General features: G+C 40.3%; 1 protein-coding gene across 1 annotated transcript in view; it reads right to left on the reverse strand.

The window, feature by feature from the left end:
- Positions 1 to 23121, reverse strand: part of LOC139725048 (uncharacterized) — an 83531-nt gene that overhangs the window by 16205 nt on the left and 44205 nt on the right. Inside the window, exons 29-45 of the mRNA XM_071636137.1 lie at positions 22622 to 22894; positions 22318 to 22445; positions 21822 to 22071; positions 21428 to 21577; positions 20437 to 20925; positions 19337 to 19990; positions 18903 to 19048; positions 16975 to 18323; positions 11257 to 11390; positions 10174 to 10797; positions 9532 to 9813; positions 8885 to 9012; positions 8243 to 8456; positions 2633 to 2782; positions 2135 to 2251; positions 1483 to 1809; positions 752 to 922 (exon numbers count right to left, since the gene is read on the reverse strand). Coding sequence (XP_071492238.1) covers positions 752 to 922; positions 1483 to 1809; positions 2135 to 2251; positions 2633 to 2782; positions 8243 to 8456; positions 8885 to 9012; positions 9532 to 9813; positions 10174 to 10797; positions 11257 to 11390; positions 16975 to 18323; positions 18903 to 19048; positions 19337 to 19990; positions 20437 to 20925; positions 21428 to 21577; positions 21822 to 22071; positions 22318 to 22445; positions 22622 to 22894 — 5586 coding nt within the window. The remainder of the gene's footprint in view (positions 1 to 751; positions 923 to 1482; positions 1810 to 2134; positions 2252 to 2632; positions 2783 to 8242; positions 8457 to 8884; positions 9013 to 9531; positions 9814 to 10173; positions 10798 to 11256; positions 11391 to 16974; positions 18324 to 18902; positions 19049 to 19336; positions 19991 to 20436; positions 20926 to 21427; positions 21578 to 21821; positions 22072 to 22317; positions 22446 to 22621; positions 22895 to 23121) is intronic.

The following is a 23121-nucleotide window of genomic DNA, read 5'->3' on the forward strand; positions in this document are numbered from 1 at the left end:
GACTGGGAGTTGAAACAGTACCTGTTGTTGACAGAGTTGTGGAAGCTTTCTCCTCTTTCGTGGTAACAGATATTGTTGTAGTTTTGTCAGATTCTGTTGTAGCACGGTCAGCCTTGGTTGTTGGCCCTCCTTCAGTAGTAGCAGTCTTAGTCGTAACTGCGTTGTCTGTGGTAGCAATCACATTGCTACCAGTTGTAGATTGCGTCATTGTTGTGGGTTTGTTTGTTGTACTCATAATATTTTCTTTTGTGGTTACATCCATCGACGTCGTCACCATATCGGTTGTAGGTTTCGTAGAAGTGGCAGTAGTGGTATCTATGGAAGCTATGTACAGGACAGAAAGAGAAAGATTCTACATCTCTCTATCATGCACAGACTACAAACTGTTCTAAGATTCAATTAGGAGGCGATTCACTGGGAGGAAGAGTGATAATGGTTGTATCTAAATGAATGACTGCAGTGATATAACACAAACAAGACAAGAGCAGAGTCTCTATTCCAGTCTACCGTGCACAAATTAGATACTAATCTACATCTTTCATCAGAGAAAAAAAAATGAAACGCAGAATAAGAATGTTACAGTGAAAAGAAATATTTCTACAACTCCTGTTACACACGTTTTGTAAGATGTTACCGACTGATAATCTTTTCAGCGTCACTGTGTATGGACGTATTCATTAGATTTATTCAATACGACAGTCGCCGCCAAATTCTTCTTTTCAACATCACAGGTTCGCAGTTAAAACAGTACCTGTTGTCAGAAGAGAAGTCGTAGGTTTCTCTTCCATCGTGGTAGCTGGTATCGTTGTAGTTTTCTCAGATTCTGTTGAAGCAAGGTCGGCCTTGGTTGTTTGGACTCTTTCTGTAGTAACACTCTTAGTCGTAGCTGCGTTGTCTGTGGTAGCAATCACATTGCTACCAGCTGTAGATTGCGTCATTGTTGTGGGTTTGTTTGTCGTACTCATCATCTTTTCTTTTGTGGTAATGTCCATCGATGTTGTCACCATATCGGTTGTAGATTTCGTAGAAGTAGCAGTAGTGGTATCTATGGAAGCTATGTACAGGACAGAAAGAGAAAGATTCTACATCTCTCTATCATGCACAGACTACAAACTGTTCTAAGATGCAAGTAGGTGGCGATTCACTGGGAGGAAGAGTGATAATGGTTGTATCTAAATGAATGACTGCAGTGATATAACACAAACAAGACAAGAGCAGAGTCTCTATTCCAGTCTACCGTGCACAAATTAGATACTAATCTACATCTTTCATCAGAGAAAAAAAAATGAAACGCAGAATAAGAATGTTACAGTGAAAAGAAATATTTCTACAACTCCTGTTACACACGTTTTGGAAGATGTTACCGACTGCTAATCTTTCGGACGTCATTATGTATGGGCGTATTCATTTGAATATTCAATTCGACAGTCGCCGCCGAATTCTTCTTTTCAACATCATTGGTTCCGTAGTTAATAACAGTACCTGTTGTCGACAGAGAAGTCGTAGGTTTTTCTTCCGTCGTGGTAGCTGGTATTGTTGTAGTTTTCTCAGATTCTGTTGTAGCATGGTCGGCCTTGGTTGTTTGGACTCTATCTGTAGTAGCAGTCTTTGTCGTAGTTGCGTCGTCTGTTGTGGCAACAACATTGACAGTTGTTTCCTCAGCGACAGCCGTCGATTGCGGGATTGTAGTGGGCACATGACTGGTTGTAGGCTTATTCGTGGTGGTTAGCGTATCTTCTGTAGTCATTACAACCGGCTGAGTGGTTAGTTTGGTTGTGCTGATGGAGGTAGTGGTGGTATCGTACACTACTGTGAAAAGAGAAAGAGACAGCGTGTACGTGTCTACTATCTACAGCCTAACAGCGACTAATGGCTTATATATCTCTAGAAAGTATAACTACAGTGAGAGAGACACACTACCAGAGACAGACAGACAGACAGACAGAGAGTCAGAGAGATAGATGACCACTGATTTCGTGTTCTTTTTTCGCCGCTGCTGGAGTTACTAGCCCGAAATCCTTTCGTGTTTTTTCTTGTCTATTTTGATTATTGTTGTTGTATATTGTGTTGATGCGATGGTCTTACCTAGAGACCTCAGTCTGTCAAGCGATCGCACTGAGCTACTAGTACTTACCACTGGTTACTGCTCTGTCGGGTGTTGTCGCCATCACACCCGATGTAGTGTCGACATCAGCTTTCGTTGTCATCCCCGACGTGGATATGTCGAAGGGGACGGAGGTCGATCCTCTCTCTAAGTTAAAGAAGTGATACATCTTCTTTATCAAATTGTATTTGCTCATGATGCTACCTTTTTAAATATTTTTCTCTGCAAAGATATGGACATCAACATACTGTGCAAACGATTTCTGCTTAACATGCAAATGCCTCATGATATGTAGCCGAAACGGAATACTCTTAACACTTAATCTCCATGGCGATAAAGTGAATTAGAAAGAAGATCAGTACAGCAATACTCAGACTTCCCTTCAATTTGCAAGGGCAGACATTATGCATATACAGCTCTGTGACTGTAATTCATTTCCAATGATGTTTCCGTCGTTAATAAAGAATATAAATCATCACTGAACGTTTGCTCGAACTGTGCGGACACTTTTCTGATTGATATTCTTACCATCACATTGTCTGCCCGGATTGCTGGGAAGATCCGGGGAACTGTCTATGAAACCGCTCTCGCACTGGCAAGTGAAGGAACCCTCAGTGTTAATGCAGGCGGCGTTGACATCACAATCATTGTCGTCAGTAGAGAGACACTCGTCAAAGTCTTATCAATAAAACAAGGAGAGATTTGCAGAACGAATCATACATTTTGAAAACGGGTGCTGAAGTCAACACAAATGAAATATACTGTACTGATATGACAACGTAGTTGATTCAAGTGACACTCTGAGTTGATACAATTTGTTGACGTACCTTCCACCGTGATGGATGACTCATCAATCGTTGCGTTGATAGGAGCCGTTGCTAGGGAAGTCCTGAAGGCATCGGCGACTGTGGCCGCATTGGCGCTAAACGTGTCTTTGAAGTTGACTCTGTACGCGGCGTTGATGGAACCACTGCTGAAGTCAGTGACGACAGTGCCAAGGTAGAAGTCGGCCACAGAACTCATTTGATACACCACATCGAGCTAAAGTTAAGCAGTAGATATGTTGTGACGTTATAAATCTTTTTATGATACCACCTTGTGATCTATTGCCATAGTTTGTAATAATCATAACTATGATTGCAGATTTTAATTTTCGTCTTTAGGTAGAATAAATGACGTGCTTTTTCGAGAAGTCATTTTTGCCAAATATGTCTGCCCATGCATTTTCACTAAGACCAGACCATCTCTTTGAACATTTAGGGGATACCAATAACTAGCTGATTTTCCTCAGTGCCCTGGCCACAATCACGTCTTCCTTTGCACAGAAATCATATCACCAGTTCTTTACTCATAATTCCAAACGTAAAAGAGGTATTTCCTTTCAGAGATGTACGATATTGTTAAGGAGAAACACACACATACACACAAATAGATAAGTAAATGCTCTTACCGTGGATTCTACAGTGGACGCTAATTCTTTGAATTGTTGAGAGTTTTGATTGAGTAGGTCATCACTGAAGACTGCTGCCTGGCCGTCAAATCCTGTGAAACTTAGACTACCAGCAAACGCAGTGACCTCTGCAAAAATTAAACAGTAAAGAACGATTGGTAGCAGTAATTCTAGAGAATGTGTGTATCTTCTTATACCATTAGAAACACGATTCCAAGAAAAGGGATTTTTGAGGTGAGATCTGGCAACCAACTCGTCATCCTGACAAGCAAAGCTTGTAAGGTGGAGTTTCGCCTTAGCCAGTAAAAATTTTGAATATGTATCGAATGACTCTTTGCAGCCACAACTGGTGGTGACCGTCGAGCTAGATGATATTGGCAATTAAATAATAATATGAAGTGTGTGAATATTTCAGAATTATATCCTCATTTCTACCTCCAAGTAGATGTATGGTGATTATCGGTATTTTCCCACCTACAGGCAAGAAAGATAGGCCTAACCGGTATAGCATGTTATTTTCTCTTCGTTAATCACGTTCTTACAAGAAACAGCCATACTGCATGACCTAATGATGCCATCATCTCAATCAAATTAATAACTAACTCCTGAAACCCACATATCAGTCTTTAACCACACATGTTATGTTGTTACCTGTGCATACATCGTCATCGTCCCTGGCATAACCTGCCCGACAGACGCACTCGTACGAGTTTCTCACGCGTTGACACACGGTGTCTGCATCACTTGTGCATGGGCTCGATATGCACGGGTCACCTGTAGAGGTCGATGTTTCGCCCAGATCCTGGCCGTCTGTAGTTATGTCGATCTGTGTGGTTCGTCCAGCCTCTGCTGTTGTAATGTCCATTGTTGTTGGCTGATACACAGTGGTTACCTCTTTCGGTTCAGTCGTTCCATGAGGTGAGGTACGAATCACCCCTGAAAAAGAAAGATTACAAGAGAGTGGAATAATGTATGTACATGTACAGCGGACTCCCGTTATAACGAAGTCCTCGGGACCAGCATTATCCTCTCGTTACATCGAAATTTTGTTAAAACCAAACAAATAAACAATAAAAACATAGAGTGGATAATGATGCAGCCTTATTTCTTTGTCACCGGAATTTCGCTATAATCGTGTTTTGTTGTAACGGGAGTGCATGCTGTATCGTAAAACGTAGTGAAACACTATACATGAAGGTCTCGTGGAATAAAGAATAGAGTCAGAAATTGTTGTCGATCTGGTTGTGCTACTACGGATGACACTTCCTAAAAATCTGACATAGAAAATATATGGAGGTGTTGAAGGTAGTATACCAGGGACTGATCGGATTTATGTAGGCCTATATTGAATATAAGGCAATTCAGACATGCGTTCTCTGATTTTGTTTTAAGTGGTCATTCAGTACTGGAAACCGTTTCATCAGGTCGACATGTACATACATTTCGGATTCCGACTCAGCTCTTCTAATTTTCCCCTTAAGCTACTTACGACTGGTCACAACTGTTTCGCTTGTCGTCGTCATCGAACCCGTTGTAGTGGTCAAAATGTCCTCCCCTTCTGTGGTTTCCTCAGACGAAACAGTTGTCATTCGTTTTTGTGCTGGAAAAAAGTTAAGGAACAGAAAATTTCCTTAATTTATGTCATATTTCTTGTTCAGGATAATGAAAATTGATACATTACTGTTTTAGAATGAATTTATGTGTGTCGACGAGATTGAAATAATGAAAGCCGCGGTGACTTCTAGGGAAAACACAGTCGTAACTGCGAACGAAAAATCATGATAACAGTGGATCTTCATTAAGCGAGACGATGGTTAGTGAAAAGGCTTGTAGTGGAAACGGAGGAAGTGGTTCGTGATAGATTTAAAATATTCAACATCTTCAAAATGTAGGACGAATAATGTGGGGAAAAAAGGGGGAACGAATTCAGCAATTCTTGCCTCTGTAATGACGACATGGAAATATAATCATTTCCTCTGACTGAATTTGAATAATTATTTCCTCTTAATCACGAACGAATCTGGCGTTCATTTGGCCCTATGAATTGGTTCATACTTTTGAAGAACATGGTTTACTTCTTTCCTTCATTATTCTATTACATGACTTTAACCCACCGAATAATCATTCTTAATACTCACGATTCGTGGTAGCCTTTTCACCAGTCGTTGTCATCAAACCCGTTGTAGTGTCCACACTATCATCAACTTTTGTTGTTCTCTCAATGGTAGTTTCCTCATCTGGCGCTGTTGTAAAACTTAATTGTTCTGGAGGAAAAGGTGAAGAAATAAATGTTTAAAATATTGTTTTTAGTAATGTTGGTTCTTACCGTTTAAACAATAGATCACAATTTGCAATGTATTATCTAAAAGTTATGTTGTGTGAACGCGATGCCAAGCAGCAGTTAGGACTACAGAACGTTATATCAAGGTTGGGTCTACATTTTATATTAATTCGTTAAAATATTGTTTCAAGATTGTAACTTCCTCTTAAAGACTTACTAGTGGTAGCCTTTTCACCAGTCGTTGTCATCAAACTCGTTGTAGTTTCCACACTATCATCCACTTCCGTCGTTCTCACAACGGTAGTTTCCTCATCTGGCGCTGTTGTAAATCTCCCTTGTTCTGGGAGGGATAAGGATGAAGAATTAAAGGTTCATAATATTCTTTGTAGAAGTAAGTAATGTTGGTTCTAAATAAAAACATACAAGTTGCAATGATTTAAAAGTCATGTTGGGGGAACGCGATGCCAATAAGCCAGTTCGGAGATAGCTCATGTGCACATGGGTACAAACGACCTTTCATTTTTCTCAGTTGGTTAGGCACTTCACTCAATTCAAAGCGACATAATGCAGCAGCTTGCCCAACATAGCAATTTATGGAACTCATATTCTAACAAAGAATGAACCTGTGTAGATGAAGTGACCAGAATGGTTGTCAATCAACACTTTGGGAAGCATCCATTTCATTGTGCTGTTTTGAATACATTAACACACTTTTTTCTGTTAACATTTCCAAATACCAGGCTTGCTGTCAGGTGGATGTACTGGCAGGCACCATTTCATGGATTACATGAATAATCATAACATTACAAATGCTTATCTCAGTGAAATTAAAAACCAATCTGTCTCTTGGTACAAATGACCTTTTTCTGCTCATGCTCAAACTGGAACCCCGAACTGGCTTATTAAGCAGCAGTTAGGACTACAAATGGACTATGCAAAATACTTTATATTTTTTGTAAGAAATAAAAAGAAATCATTACATTTTAGCCAATTTGGTCAATTTTTAAAGCAAGCGAATAAAGTAGACCAATATAATAAGTCACCGTTAAAGATTTTGTATCTAATATGAATTGGAATCATATTTACATTATTTAGACGTTTTGTAGCTGCCTGTCAATTTTGTATCATAGTACTTTATGTATTGTATGCGACATTTATTTTGTACCTGAATGTTTAAGTGAATAAAGATTTGTGAAAAAAAAAAGTTAGGACTCCAGAACGTAATATCAAGGTGGGGTATAAATTTTATTTAAATACGTTAAAATAATGTTTGAACACCTTAATATCCTCTTTAGACTTACTAGTGGTGGCCTTTTCAACAGTCGTTGTCATCAAACTTGTTGTAGTGTCCACACTCTCATCTACGTCCGTTGTTCTCACAAAGGTAGTTTCCTCATCTGGCGCTGTTGTAAATCTTCCTTGATCTGGGGGGAAAGGGTGAAGTAATAAATGTTCATAATTTTATATTAGACGTAAGTATGGTTCTAACCGTTTAAACAATATATTACAATTTTCAATTATTTAAGAGTCATGCTGCGTGAACGCGATGCCAAGCGGCATCGTACAGAACGTAATATCAGGTCGGGTCTAAATTTTATTTTCATACCTTAAAATACTGTCTTAAGACCGTAAATTCTTTTTAAGACTTACTAGTGGTGGCCTTTTCACGTGTCGTCATCAAACCCGTTGTAGTGTCAGCTCTATCATCCACTTCCGTTGTCATCTCAAAGGTGGTTTCCACAGTTGAGTCGGTAGTAAATCCTTCTTTCTCTGTGAGATGGTGAAAAATTAGTTTATGCGTAGGTCAAAGTCTATCTGTCTGGTGTTTTTGTTAATTTTACTTTGTGTGTGTCCTTTATGTAGGCTATACATTGATTTACATCTGAATTTTCAATTCATTCCCTGTTTTACATGAAAGGTAAGATATCTGAATGAAACACAAAGCTGGAATTACATTGGGAAACAGCTTTACAAACCCAGCTTAACACTGGTGACGCAAAATTCATCTTCGATTATTATGCTTATCCTGTGTGCATCGATGGGAAATGTGCAAAGTGTAACTGGATGATGCTCAGAGTAGGGTGTGCTGATGACCATCTCATTGATATCTTACCAATACACTTTCTGCCGGGATTGCTGGGAAGATCCGGGGAATTGTCTGTGAAACCCCTGTCGCACTGGCAAGTGAAGGAACCCTCAGTGTTAAGGCAGGCGGCGTTGACATCACAATCATTGTCGTCAGTAGAGAGACACTCGTCAAAGTCTTGTTAATCAAACAGAGATTTGAAAATGGAATCATAAATTTTGAAAGAGATTGGTGAAATCAATAGAAAATGAAATGTGTTATTCTGAAATAACGTAGGGGACACATAGTGGAAATATAAGATAGTACAAAATGTTGACGTACCTTCCACCGTGATGGATGACTCATCAATCGTTGCGTTGATAGGAGCCGTTGCTAGGGAAGTCCTGAAGGCATCGGCGACTGTGGCCGCATTGGCGCTAAACGTGTCTTTGAAGTTGACTCTATACGCGGTAATGATGGAACCGTTGCTGAAGGCAGTGACGACAGTGCCAAGGTAGAAGTCGGCCACAGAACTCGTTTGGTACACCACATCGAGCTGAGGCAAGGCAATGTGTGTGTTGCATTATTAGCATTCAAGGTTTATTTTTTTTGTTCGTCTTCACCGTAACACTTTTTTTTTAATATTTGAATTTGAATACTTACAAATTTCATGGTCGCACAACGAAAGCATCACCAAGATGCCATTTTTAAAAAGGACTTACTATCTACCAAATACATATGGCTTACCATTCTTTGATGCCTTGGGCAAATACTCATTTCCCCTTGTACAGATATCATAGTACCAATATACGTAATTACATATTAATTTACTTATGTGTAACCACTATACTCAAGTACTGAGTATCTTTTATATGGGCAGGTGCGGCATGAAGATGATTTCGCATAATGTACTAGTGTACAACAGAAATTTTTAAATGTATGTGATACGCAACTATACGCCTTTTCATTATTTGATTTACTTACCGTGGATTCTACAGTGGACGATAATTCTTTGAATTGAGGAGAATTTTGATCGAGCAAGTCATCACTGAAGACTGCCGTCTGGCCGTCAAATCCTGTGAAACTTAAACTACCAGCAAACGCTCGGACCTCTGCCAAAGAAAGAAAACAACAACAATGCAGGAACAGTCGAGAATAAATGACACTGGTATTCAAAAAGAACACAGGTATTCTTCAGTGTTCAAAAAGTACTATTTATCTTTTTTTTCAAATGATAGAATTTATTGACTTCTTTAGAATTTCTTTAGAATTTATTGAGCACTATTTATCTGTTAGATGGAGTTGCAACTGATTACCTTTGACAACCTGAAAGAGATGCAAATGTGAATCATACACTGTTCAATATTTGGACGACTGTAGAGTTAGGAAACAGTCAACACCACTTCTTCCCGGAGAAACGACACACTAAAGCCAATTATCGCCAATCCACCATCCAACTAGGGAGGTGGGAAGAGATACCCTCCCTTCCTACCTCCCTGATCCAATGCATAGCACCATCTTATCTCTACACACATCGAAACAACAATAATGCATGATCCACTAATGCCACCACCTCAAAAGAAAAAACATATCCTAAATCCCTAATACGAGTCGTCAACAAATGTAGTTACCTGTGCATATATTGCTCTTGTCTCTGGCATAGCCTGCTCGACAGACGCACTTGAACGAGTTTTTGTTGCGTTGACACACGGTGTTTGCATCATCTGTGCATGGACTCGACATGCACGGATCAGTTGTAGAGGTCGATGTTTCACCCAGATCCTGGTCGTCTGTGGTAAAGTCAAACGGTGTTGCTGTTTCTTCATATTCCAATGTTGTATAGTCCAGTGTAGTTCTCTCGAACTCTGTAGTCTCCTCGGCTGGTGCAGTTGGACGCAAGGTAGGGATAATCTCTGTTGGAGAAATCAATAAAAAAGTTTTATAGACAAATTTGATCTGGTTGAATGTGAATTCTTTTAAAGGGCACGCAAGTCGAGACAAACTACAAATCAGAAGCAAGATGCTTTAACGTGTCACGACGAAGTTATATGTATATATGTATCCACCATTCAACTAGGGAGGTGTATGCTGTTTCTTCATATTCCAATGTTGTATAGTCCAGTGTAGTTGAACATTTACCTTTATTTGCAGCTGATTACCAATTAAGTATAGACATTGCTCTGCTGTACACGATTTGCGACAGAAGCATCAAGCACACACAGACGACACACACAATACAAATACAAATTACAAAGCAATCGAAAGAAACTCACTCTTGCATATTGGAGCCATGCCGCTCCATGAACCATCCGGCTTGCAGACCAAGGCCGGATATCCTATCAATTGAAAGCCCCTAATGCAGCTGTACACGACCTTGTCTCCAACAAGGGATGGGGATTTGAAGTAAGGGATATTCCTTAAGAAGGGCAAGTCCAACCAGTAGAATAATGGTGCGATCCTCTTGTAGACCTCTTCCAACACATTGCGTACTATCATCGTTGAGAATGATTCAGCAGCATAAGCCAATACTTTCAGCTGCTTTATGACTGATATTGGAGACAACTGGTTTAGCATTGGTACATTAGAAAAGTCCAGCATGCTGTTCCAGCTGAAGTTATTCCAGTCAATCCCCAAAATCCAGTGTAACATCACCTTCATCTGGTCGGAGATAGGTAGACTAGAAATGTCAATTACTTGAGACCAGTCAAAATTCTGCCAGTCCATTGTCATCACCATCATCACAATGTCTTGCATCCCATCAGGCATCGACAATTGTGATAGGTTCATACTTCTCCAGTCGGGACTCTCCCAGCCTATTTGAAGTAACGTCGTGAGGAAGATTCTGCTCTGATTTGAGAGTGGAAGACCAGACAAGTCAATCATTTGTGACCAATCAATGTTTCCGGTTTCCGAGATCACCATCATCAATTGCAGCATTTGCCGCAATTGACCCGGTACTTGTGGCATTGACAGATCAACGACTTGTGACCAGTTTTCCGGGTCATTGGTCAACAGAAGAAAAACTAGCTCCTCTGTACTGTTTGCAACAGGTAGATTGAGGAAATCGAAAACTGTTCTCCAGTAAAGTTGCCGGTCATTAGCAGGTTGCATCATTGGCACTCCTCGGATTTGATCAATCAACGAACTAATAAAACTTCCCAAGTTAAAATTTCCCCATTCGTTCATCACCAGGAAATTCATGAACTGCCATAAAGACTCCGAGTAGGTCGAGTTCATAGAAATGTTTCTACCAGCACTCAATCCGGTTCCATCCCAGTCAAGATTCATGAGAATGTACAGGAGCTGTCTGTTACCAATAGGTACTGGCAGACTTTCTACCATTCCTGTCCAGTTGACATTCTGCCACTGCATATTGGTCATTATGAATAAGAAGTTCTGAAGCTCATTTGAGAGATTCAACGACTCGAGATCGACGGCACTCCAATCCATATTCTCCCAATCCACACTCATCAGCAAGGTCAAAAAACGACTGACATCAGTCAGCATGGATGCATCTGTTGAATTGTTTTCAGTCCAGTTGAAGTTATTCCAGCCTACTCCCATTATAATTTGAACAATGTCCTGAACTGGAGCCGGGAGAGCTGACACGTTGACGAACTGGTTTAGTATGTAGAGATATTGCGAGTCAAACGTCATCATCATTGATAGTAGTTGGTTTCGGACGGCTTCAGGAAATGGTAGGTTGTCAATATTCATGTCCATATTTGACCAATCAACATTCTGCCAATCAGTGTACATTAGAAGAAGTAGAATCGTCTTCACCTGCTCTGGCACGGGTAAATTTGCCACCGTCTCATATGTTGAATTGAATTGGGTCCAATTGGTGTTCACTAGCAGCTCAAGTATCTGGACAATACTTTCCGGAAGAGACAGCTGTGTCATAATCTCGCGGGAAGAATTAGAACGACTCAAATCCATGTTATTCATGGAGAGTAGGAATTCTCGTACTCGGGCCGGGAAGAGAAAGTCTGTGTTGTTGTCAGTGGACAAGCTAGCACAATCCATGTTCATCATGGAGGTCATATTGTTCCAATCCATGCTGTACCAATCACAATTTAGTACAACTCCTATGACGGAACGAACAGGCTCTGGTAGAAGTAGATCTAACATAATCGTAGCATTCATTTCATTATTCAGTATGAGCTCTAGCACTTGCTTGAGATTATCAGGGAGAGGTAATGCACTCACATTGGCATTAGACCAGTCAAGATATAGACGGCCGTCACTTTCTAACTGTATCACAGGGAAACCTTCGGGGATTCTAGGATTAATGATTGACAAAATGACCTGCCAGTTATATATGGACAACCAGTCATAGTTTGCCCAATCTGTTGTCAAGACCAATGTTAGGGTCTCACTAATGTAAGTAGGCAATGGCAGTGCTGATGAATTCATAGCACTCCAGTCGATATTCGAAAAGTCACCGTTCTGCCAGTCTGTTGGAGCTAACATGTTTATGATGTTTTGGACAAAACCTTGAATGAATTGCATCAATCTGGAAGAATCATTAGCTGACATGGGCCAATCAATTGACATACTAATATTCATGAGTTGTTGTATGACGTCAATTGGACGTCTGTTGAAGCCCCCAAAATCTGGAAAACTGCCAGCCTCCCTTGTACTTTCGGGGAAAGGTGTTACATCCCACGTGACAGTAGACATACTTTGTGTAGTATCATCTTCGTTGCCAAATGGATTTGGAATGTCAATGTTTCTTAAATTGAAAGCCCCTATCCTCGGAGGAATATTTCCCAGGTCAGGACTCTGAAACTCCAGCGAACTCGTCGTAAATTCGCCAGTGTAGCTTTCCCAGGACCATGTGCTTGTCGGTTGAGAGTAATTCCAGTGTATTGGACGGCGTCTGTCATACGAAATGACGAATCCATATGCAGAAGGGCGGGGGTGTGGGCCACAAGTAACTGCGCCATAAATAGATAAGAAATAAAAGCATGATTGCCTAATTGAGCCCTGTTACTTTTCATTGCAATGTATCTTTATAAGCAATGTGTTTTCTACAATGATCAAGATAACACAATTTCACATCGCTACCTTTTTATGTAGGCTCTGTAAGCTACCATGTATCTGTGTCGAGATTATTATTCTCTAAAGGTGCTAATTTATTCCATAATGTAAGGTAAATTGCAATATGTAAATGTGACAGGATTAAACATTAAGTATTTTTACTCAAAACGAAATAAACAAACAAAGAGAAGGTGAAAGAAAACTGTTCTACCTAATGATCTCATACGAAGGTTCTCGCTTTGTAAATTATAAGTCAAAAATAGATACTGTACTGCATATTACCGCAAATGCCATGATCACTACTCTTTAGAAGCTAACGCGGAATTTTGCGAGTTAAACTGCTGATGTGCATTAAGTAGGAAATCATAATACCACAATTCTACAATATGATATAATCTTAGTTACGTAACATACAATAAAGTTATAAATCTATAAGCGCTTAGAGACATTTCATGTGATAATGCGCTATATAAATACTGTGAATTATCATTATTATGTAGGTCATCTTTACCCGTGCAAACTGGAACTGGACCACTCCATTGTCCTGACAGGCAGACGATCCACTTATTTCCAACCAGCACGTATCCAGGCATACAAGAGAAGACCACCTTATCACCATTTTCATACCAGTCTTCATACTCAAGTGAGCCGTGGGGTGGTGCTCTCAGTGGGGGGCACATTGGACGGGGCGCAGTGGTTGGCGAACTAGTAGTTGCGTCTTCTAATTCGTCGTCGGTAGTTACTTCGTCAGGTTGTCGGGTAGATGTACGTGTTGAAGTCTGCTCCTCTGAAAGTGTGGTCGCCACAGGAAACTCTGTAGACTCTTCTCTGTCGCTTGGAGTGGTATTATCACCAGGCTGATCTGTTGTTTCTGCACCCATTAAGCAACAAATAGTAAAAATGGAAAGTTAATTTAAAGTGAGGCAGTTTCTTTTTCTGTTTTTGTTTTCTGGATACTACTCTTTCTCATGTCAGCATTAATATTTTTTTTTCATGTGATTTGGCCATAAAGCTGGGAGCCCTTTTCTGTGAAGAAGGGAAAAGATGAAAGGTAGAAATATGAAATCCTTTGATTCTGAAATTCGCATTGCCAAACATTTTCCACTCTTGTGGAGCCAAACACATCATCTTAATTCATTTTGTCTCAAAGCAACAAACAGGGAATCCCAAGGCAATGTATAAACAATTTGACTGATGACATAAAAGCCATTGAATTTGTGCTGCTTGCAATTTCCTAGCCGTTTTTGTACTTACGACTGCAAAGTCTGCCGGGCTCGTTCGCGTCTGGCGAAATGTCTTCGAAACCACTTTCACACTGACATGTAAAAGAACCTTCTGTGTTGATGCACAAAGCGTTTGTGTCGCAGTTGTTCTCGTCTGGAGAAAGACACTCGTCTAGATCTGAGAAACATGAAGGAAACATGACAAGTTAGCAATTATTCACTTATTTGAAAATAAAACAGGAGAACATCTTCAATTTTGTATTGAATTAGAAAACAAAGACGATAAATGTACTGCAACCTTAAAAGAAATCACAACATAAGTCAATATCATTATATTGAACCACGCTTGATGGCATAATCAAAACAAACACGTAGATAGAGATACAGTGATAGAGCATTTCACTTCCCATCGCTCATTTTGAATGTGGATCTCCTACAGAGGAACAAGATAGATTATGGATCATAGAAAAATGTATTATTACCACAGGTTCATTCATAGTTAACATATATTTCAACAAAAGGAGCGAGTCGCTCTAGTTTCATCTCTGTTCTTGGATGTGTTTCCTTCTTTTCGTGATTAAAAAAACAGGAAACGATTAAGACTATATGCATGTACCTTTAACTGTGATAGATGCCTCATCGATAGTAACATTGATAAGTCCCAACTGAGCGGACATTATCAAGGACTCGGTGAATGACTCTGAGACTGAGGCGGCTGTAATGGGTGATGAGGATGAATCGTTGGATGCTCTGTCTTCACTGAAGTTAACCGTGTAATTGGCAAAGATGGAACCGTTGGAGAAGCCATTGACGGTCGTACCCAGGTAGCGACTAGCCAAGGAGCTCATCATATACACAGTGTCGAGCTGGGTAAGATACGAGTGGACAAAAACGAAAGATGTATTTAACCATTTCAGTATTTTACCTTCTATGACCATCATAATCGCTAATATCATCTATCTTGCAAAAGTTTGCAGCATTTACTTCATTTTAGGAATTGGACAAGTAAAACAAATTTTTTTTCTCACAAAATTGGAGACGTCAAATCAAACGTAATCGAGCTGACGTGTGCTATTTCTTCAAATGGGAAACATTGACTTACCGTGGACTCGACAGTTGACGATAGTTCTTGGAATTCTGCTGAAGCCGGATTTAGGAGTTCCTCGGAAAAGACCGCTGCTCCTCCGTCTATTTCGGTGAGTCGAAAGCTGGCGACAAATTGTTGGGAGCCTTCAAGAAGACAAAGATTGATATGCCATGAGAGTGTTTCCAGGTTTCTGTTCTATGTTATTGCACGGATTTAAGCCACATGTACTAACTTGTAACAAACGAGGTCACTCAGCTCTCTTTGTTTCAGTTTTTATGAATAGAGTTGGTCAAGAAGAAATGACGATTTCACTTACTTGTACAAGTCTTATTCTGGTCTCTGGTGTATCCTGCGCGGCACTGGCAGACGTAGGATTGTCCTTCAGATTTGCAATCAGTATTGATGTCAGATGCACAAGGACTTGACAAGCATGGGTCTTCAGCTTTCGTCGACATCTCAGTAGTAGTCAAGTCTACTTGTGTGCTCACTTCTCTAACAGTAGTTTCCTCGAATTCCGGAGTTGTGAATTCCATGTTAGCCGTTGTCTCCTCCGTTTGTAAAGTACGAGGCGGTAATGTTGAGATGATCTCTGCGAAGGAAAGCGGGTATGAAATAGAATTGCAATTTCATTTCCATTTTTCACATTTCGATAGGATACGTTTACCAGACTCTTTCAAGTTAATCTGAATAATCAAAGTCAGTGTAGCAAAACAAAGGTCATAGACAAAAGTCAAATATGAATACAAGTTTAGCAAATCAACACAGAAAACAAAAAACAATAACAAAAGGAAAATTACCCTCTGTGTACCAGAAAGAGACAACCACCAAAATCAAAGCAAAAATAAATTTCTGTCGTAAACAATCACTGAAATTTCATGACGTTATATTTCAAAGAAACCGTGTGAAGCATTTGTTCTATATGATAGATAAGATTGAGTATCAAAAAATGATGAAATGTTCCTACCAAGTAAATATGATATTCTTGTACGTGAAAGAAATGAGAACCCTAGATTTTCCATTGGTTTATATAGTACTAGTAGTAAGTTAGAATTTCTTGGGGACTAGGATTAGCATATATAATACATTTTATGACCGATATCAAATGGTACATGCCCTGCCAAGCAGTACGCTAAATGGCATGCACTCTGGTACTTGTGTTCCACAGAGATTTGGTCCTGGAATCTTGCGAGCATCACTTGGACTGTTGGAAGTGCACACATTCACGTAGATCGAAATTACGTTCACCTGCTATCTACATATTGATGAATGGGTGAGAAGTGACATTTCTGTTTACGAGAAAGCAAAATTACTTACTTCTGCATTGAGGAACCATGTTACTCCATGAGCCATCTGGGGTACAGACTAAAACTGCTGATCCGATCAGCTCAAAGCCTCTCCTACAGCGGTAGAATACTCGATCACCGACCACAGACATTGGACGGGGCGATGGTATACGGGGAGAGAACGGTAGATCAAGCCACCGTAGGATTGGAATTAATCCTCTGTGGACTGAATACCTAATGTGTTCCCCTATGCTTGTAAGAAACGATCCCATAGACTCGACAAGAAGCTTGACATGGCTCAGCAATGTTGGTCGCGAATGTTCACTTATGAACACCATTTGAAGAAAGTTTTTCATGGGACGTGGAATGGGCATATCTGTAACATCCCAGTCCATCCACTGCATGTTTCTCCACTCCATTTTCAAGATCCAGTGCAACATCAGTTTCATCTGATCAGAAACAGGAAGACCAGATAAATCTACCATTTGAGACCAATCGAAATTTTGCCAGTCCATTGTCATCATCACTCTGAGCATATCTCTCATTTCCGCAGACATCGATAAATCTTCCCAATTCATTTTGCTCCAGTCGGGGTTTTCCCAATTCATCGTCAACAAATGAGTCAAGAATTCTTTGGTTTGTTCTGAGAAGGGAAGTCCAGACAGATCAATGACTCTGGACAAGTCAACATTCTCTAGATCAATCATCATCATCTCTATCATTGCTCGCATGTCTTCAGGAATTCCTATCGCTGAAACATCAACAACTTGGGACCAGTCAAAATTATGCCAATCAATTGATATCAATAATCTGATCGTGTTTATCACCTGATTATACATCGGAACTTCAAGCATATGCGCGTAACTCAAATTCATGTTCATTAGCAAGGATGTCAATTCCCTGATATTTCGAGGAATAGGAACACCCGACATGTTAACGACGTTGAACATGTCGACGTTCTCCCAAGTCATGTTTCTCAACATCATGGCAATCTCCCTCACATCGTCTGACACCCTCAAGTTATCCATAGTCATATTCATCCAGTCAAAGGTATCCCAGTCTATTTCAGGCATCATGACAAGAAAATCTCGCACCCAATCAGGAAGGGGAAGTCCTACCAAGTCCAATCCCGACATGTCCAAATTTCTGCTTTCACTGGTTAAGAGAAAGGTTATGAAGTTCTTTGTTTCATTGGACACTGGTAGATTAAGGAAGTCAAAAACGAGCGCCAAATTAAAGGCTTCGTCTGTCATCATACTTTGAACGAGGTCAGATAAGTTTGTAAGGGAGAAATTTGATCTTCCTAATTCAAAAAAGTCCTGTTGATGTGACAATACGGCACTAAACAAGTGTTGAAGGAATCCCTGGTAGGAAGAGTTCATCCATACATTCGGGTCCCATTCCATCTGCTGCCAATCCATACTTAGTAGCGCGTTCAGAAGCTGCCTGTTTCCAACAGGTATTGGAAGACTCTCTGCCATATCTGTAAAGTTCATATTCTGCCACAATGGCATACTGGCAAATGCGGAGACAAAACGTTTCATCTCATCTGGAAGTTGTAAGGACGTAATATCCATTGCGCTAAAATCCATGTTCGCCCAATCTGTTGTCATCAAAACCATCAATAATCGACTTGCAGCAGGTGGTAACGGAAGATTCATTACGTTTTCCTCGGTCCAAGTGAAATTATTCCAATCTATTGCCATGAAATCTTGTACAAACGTTTCAAGAGGAAAAGGAAGGATTAAAGTTGACATATTTACAAGTCGGTGTATCATAGTGAGATTCTGTAAGTCCAACGTTTGGAGCATTGTCAGGATTTGATTTCGAACGTCATCAGATAGAGGAAAGTTGTCAATGTTCATGTCCATATTTGCCCAATCGACATTCTGCCAGTCAGTATATATCAAAAGAAGTAGCGACGTCTTGACTTCTTCCGGTAAAGGTAGATATGAAATCACATCAAAAGTCGAATTGAATTGTGTCCAATCAGTTTCAAGTAACATCGTCAACGTTCTGCGCATATCTTCGGAGATAGGGAGATTCATGAGGAGATCTTGTGTAGAATTATACCGACTCCAGTCTGTGTTATTCATCATCAACAGGAGTTCTCGAATTCGTGCAGACACGAGGAAATCTGTCATGTTTTCTAGAGTGATGTTTTCCCAATCCATGTTCATAAGCTGGAATAGTCTATCTCGCCACTCACTGGGGAGAAGAGATGTCATATTTATCTCATTCATGTTAAAGTCCCCTTCATTCATGTTTTCCAGAGTGTATATCATATCTAGAATGTTATCGGGTAGTGGAAGAAGCGAAAGTGCTATATCCATCCAGTCTAAATTAAGCCAGTCTATAGTTTCTACAAGGGACAGCATTTCTTGCATTCTTCTTGGCATCAGTGAGGTCACATTATTCCAGTATATATTTTCCAAATTTGAAGTGAGTATCACATCTATGAATGAACGAAGGGGTTCAGGGATTAAGAGATCCGTCATGACGGTGGCATTCACTTGATTGCCAAATAGAATATCAACTGCTTGTGCGACGTTAGCAGGGAGTGGTAACGAACTCAAGTTGAAACTTGACCAGTCAAGAGCTAAACGACCGTCATGTCCTAACTGTAACAAGGGAAAACCTTCAGGTATTCTGTCATTTATCGCTGACAAGATGACGCGCAAGTTATTTATGGACAACCAGTCATAGTTTGCCCAATCAGTTGTCATGACCATAAATAGGGTCTCACGAATGTAAGTGGGTATTGGTAATTCTGACGAATTCATAGCACTCCAATTCATACCGGAGAAGTCGCCGTTCTCCCAGTCTGTAGAAGCTATTAGCTCAAATATAGTTTGTACAAAGTTTTGAATGAAGCGTGTGACAGGTGTGACAGGGAAAGAATCAGTTCCTGTCATTGGCCAGTCTATTGACATACTAATATTGATGAGCTGCTGTATGACATCGATAGGACGTCTGTTAAAGCCTCCGAAACCTGGTAAATTGCCAGACTCTCTTGTACTCTCGGGTAGAGATGTAACATCAAACGTGACAGTAGGCATACTTTGTGTGGTGTCATCCTCATTGCCAGAAAACGGCCATCTAATAGGAAATCGGAAACCCCCACTCTCAGCATCTGCCGTAACTGTTACCGACTCCGTAGTATCTTCCTCATCATCATTGCCTCCAAAGGGATTCGGAATGTCAATGTTCGGGAAATTGAATGTTCCTAATCTAGAAGGAATATCTCCAAAATCAGGCGTTTCGTCGAAATCTTCTTGGCCATCAGGCAAGAAATCCATGGATGCAGTAGTAAATTCCGATGGGAAAGTATGTCCTGGAAAGTCATGACTAGCATTTGAGAGGGGTGTCCAGAGGGAAGGGTTCCACGGAAGGTATCTATCGGGTGGAATGATGAACCCGTTGAAAGGAGGGCGAGGGGAGGGTCCGCATGTAACTGTATGAATAGAAAATAACAACCCAGCACCGTGTAGATATGGCAGTATATATAGCAGGATGTTTAACTCATTCATAATCAAAAGACAAAGCCACCAGAATGGATATATACAGGGAATCCCTGAAGAGAGAAAATTCACTTTTCTTCTTACTTAAATCTGTGTAAAGCAAATACTGACGTTAATGATAAAAAGGAACCAATCACCTCATTGAAAATATCATGTTTATATGATATTCTTGACATATCAGATGTTCATTTCGATAGTAACATTCACCATTAGAGAATTTCCCTACAAGGAAAGGATGCTTGGAGGCCTGGAGCACAATAAATAATAAGAAAATATAATATTACCAGCGTCTTTTCTGAATACATTTTCCCAAGGCGTACACAGCAGTTTAACAGGCAATGACAAACATGTATCCATTGAAAGAAAGCATGATCCTTACCCTGACACTCTGGAACCGGTCCACTCCATTCTCCATCTATACAGATGATCCATTTAGGCCCAACTAGTATGTAACCTGGCATACAGGAGAAGACGACTTTATCGCCATGCTGATAGGACTCCTCGTACCTGAGTGATCCGTGTAACGGGGCAGTCAAGTCGGGGCATATTGGACCAAATGTGGTCTGCACTTCCGTTTGTGCCTCAGGCGTGGTTGTTTCATCGGGAGCAGCAGCAGTGGTGCGTAATGGCGAGTCAGTTGTTTGTTCAGTGGTAGTAGGAGGCATAGTACTCGATGAACTCGTTGATGCCGTTTCGGATGTCACCGTTTCGTCTGTTGTTGAAATATCATCAGACTCTTGGCTTGTTTGATAAGGCGATGTTTGACCTTCAGTGGTCTCTTCCTTGCTCGGCTGCGTCGAAGTCTCCGTGGTCTCTACCTCAAACGGTTGAGTGGTATCCAGTCCACCTTCTGTGGTCGTTTGGATACCTGGTGGGCCAAAAAAAAAGTGATTCAAATGAAGAATGTAAGGAGTACCTCTATGTTACAATGATACGTTCATGAAATTGTTCTCTTCTCCAGTTCCGTACGTCATAAAATACATTAAGGAAACACATTCCTGCCTCAATACAAGAAGGAAGGAAACAACCAACCACCCAATCACGAAAACCCATACAAATCTCGGAGGGCGTTTCACTCGAAAACCATGAAAGTAACTGGTATCACATGATAACAGTTTTCGTACTCAAACGTTTCTTAAAGTTACGACTATCTATTCAAGAGAAAGAAAGCGGGAAAAATTACGTACCGTGCAATGTTTCAACAAGAAAGGATAAACTTAACGTTGATGATTATAACACCATGCTTAATGTCTGAACCCTTTCGGCATTCTCGTTATTTTCTATTTATCTAACCGTCAATATTAAGTGAATTCAAACATAAATGCATATTATTCTATATTAACTACCGCAGAGTTTTTGAAGCAACTTACGCGTGCACACTCTGCCTGGTTCGTCAGGGAGGTTAGGCGACTCATCGTTATATCCACCATTACACTGACAGGTGAACGACCCCTCGGTGTTGATGCAAATAGCGTTTACGTCACAATTATTATCATCCAAGGAAAGACACTCGTCAAAATCTGAGAAAGGAAAAAACATCAAATGTAATCACTCCAAAAGCGTATAGCATCCAAGAAACAAGGTGGAACTTAACTTAAAAACAAGATGTAAAAACCTACACAGAGTAGAATGATACGACTTTATATCTCAATCGATGTCCCCTTCATTTAATGTAGTCGTACGTTTCAACAATATTTTTCGAACAAAGTTTTACAATAAAAATGAGAAATGGGTAACGATTAGAGCGAAACAGATGTGACTGACCTTCAACCGTCACAGAAGACTCGTCGATTGTTACATTGATGATACCCAACTCAGCGGACATCACCAAGGACTCCGTAAACGCTGTCGTGACTGAGGCGGCTGTAATGGGCGATGAGGATGAATCGTTGGATGCACTGTCTTCCTTGAAGTTAACCGTGTAATCGGTAATGATGGAACCGTTGGAGAAGCCATTGACGGTCGTACCCAGGTAGCGACTAGCCAAGGAGCTCATCAAATACACAGTGTCAAGCTGATTATGACCCAAGTGAAAACAAAAGAAAGATACATTGAATAGTGCCATTAGGATTGTAGTTATCACGTCACCCAGGAATGTATTTTGCATCAGAACCACTAATCAAATATAAATTCTACCATTCCACCTTACGTAATGGCACATAAATGGTTTTCAAGATGAACTCCTTAAGGAATAAATTCATAATAATGAAGTGACGGTGTAAATGAAATGCTATTTCTTTAACGGGAAGGATCGCCTTACCGTGGACTCGACATTTGACGACAGTTCTTGGAATTCTGCTGAAGCCGGATTTAGGAGTTCCTCGGAGAAGACCGCTGCTCCTCCATCTATTTCCGTGAGTCGAAAGCTGGCGACAAATTGTTGGGAGCCTTCAAGAAGACAAAGATCGATATGCCATGAGAGAGTGCCTCCAGGTTTCTGTTCTATGTTATTGCACGTATTTAAGCCACATGTACTAAATCGTAACAAACGAGGTATTTCAATTCTCTTTATTTCAGTTTTTTTGTGAGAGAGTTGGTGGAAAAGAAATGACAATTTAACCTACTTGCGCATGTGTTATTCTGGTCTCTGGTGTATCCTGCGCGGCACTGGCAGACGTAGGACCTTCCTTCAGTTTTGCAGTCAGTATTGATGTCAGATGCACAAGGATTTGACAGGCATGGGTCTTCGGCTTTCGTGGACATCTCAGTAGTAGTCAAGTCTACTTGTGTGCTCACTTCTCTAACAGTAGTTTCCTCGAATTCCAGAGTTGTGAATTCCACGTCAGCCGTTGTCTCCTCCGTTTGTAGAGTACGAGGCGGTAATGTTGAAATGATCTCTGCGTAGGAAACCGGGTATAAAAAAGAATTGGAATTTCATTTCAATTTAACCAAGGTTTACCATTTTCTTTCAAGTAAATTTGAATAAATTTTTCAAGGTTTACCATTTCTTTCAAATATATTTCTATAATTAAAGTCATTGCACCATAACAAAGGCCATACACAAAAGTCAGGCATGAATACGATTTCCACCAATCACCGCAAATAGATAAAACAGAGAAATAAC

The sequence above is a fragment of the Diadema antillarum genome, unplaced genomic scaffold (assembly GCF_040938485.1).
Source record: "Diadema antillarum isolate AM-2024a unplaced genomic scaffold, OU_Dant_1.0 scf00000016, whole genome shotgun sequence".
In the NCBI taxonomy this organism is placed as follows: Eukaryota; Metazoa; Echinodermata; class Echinoidea; order Diadematoida; family Diadematidae; genus Diadema; species Diadema antillarum.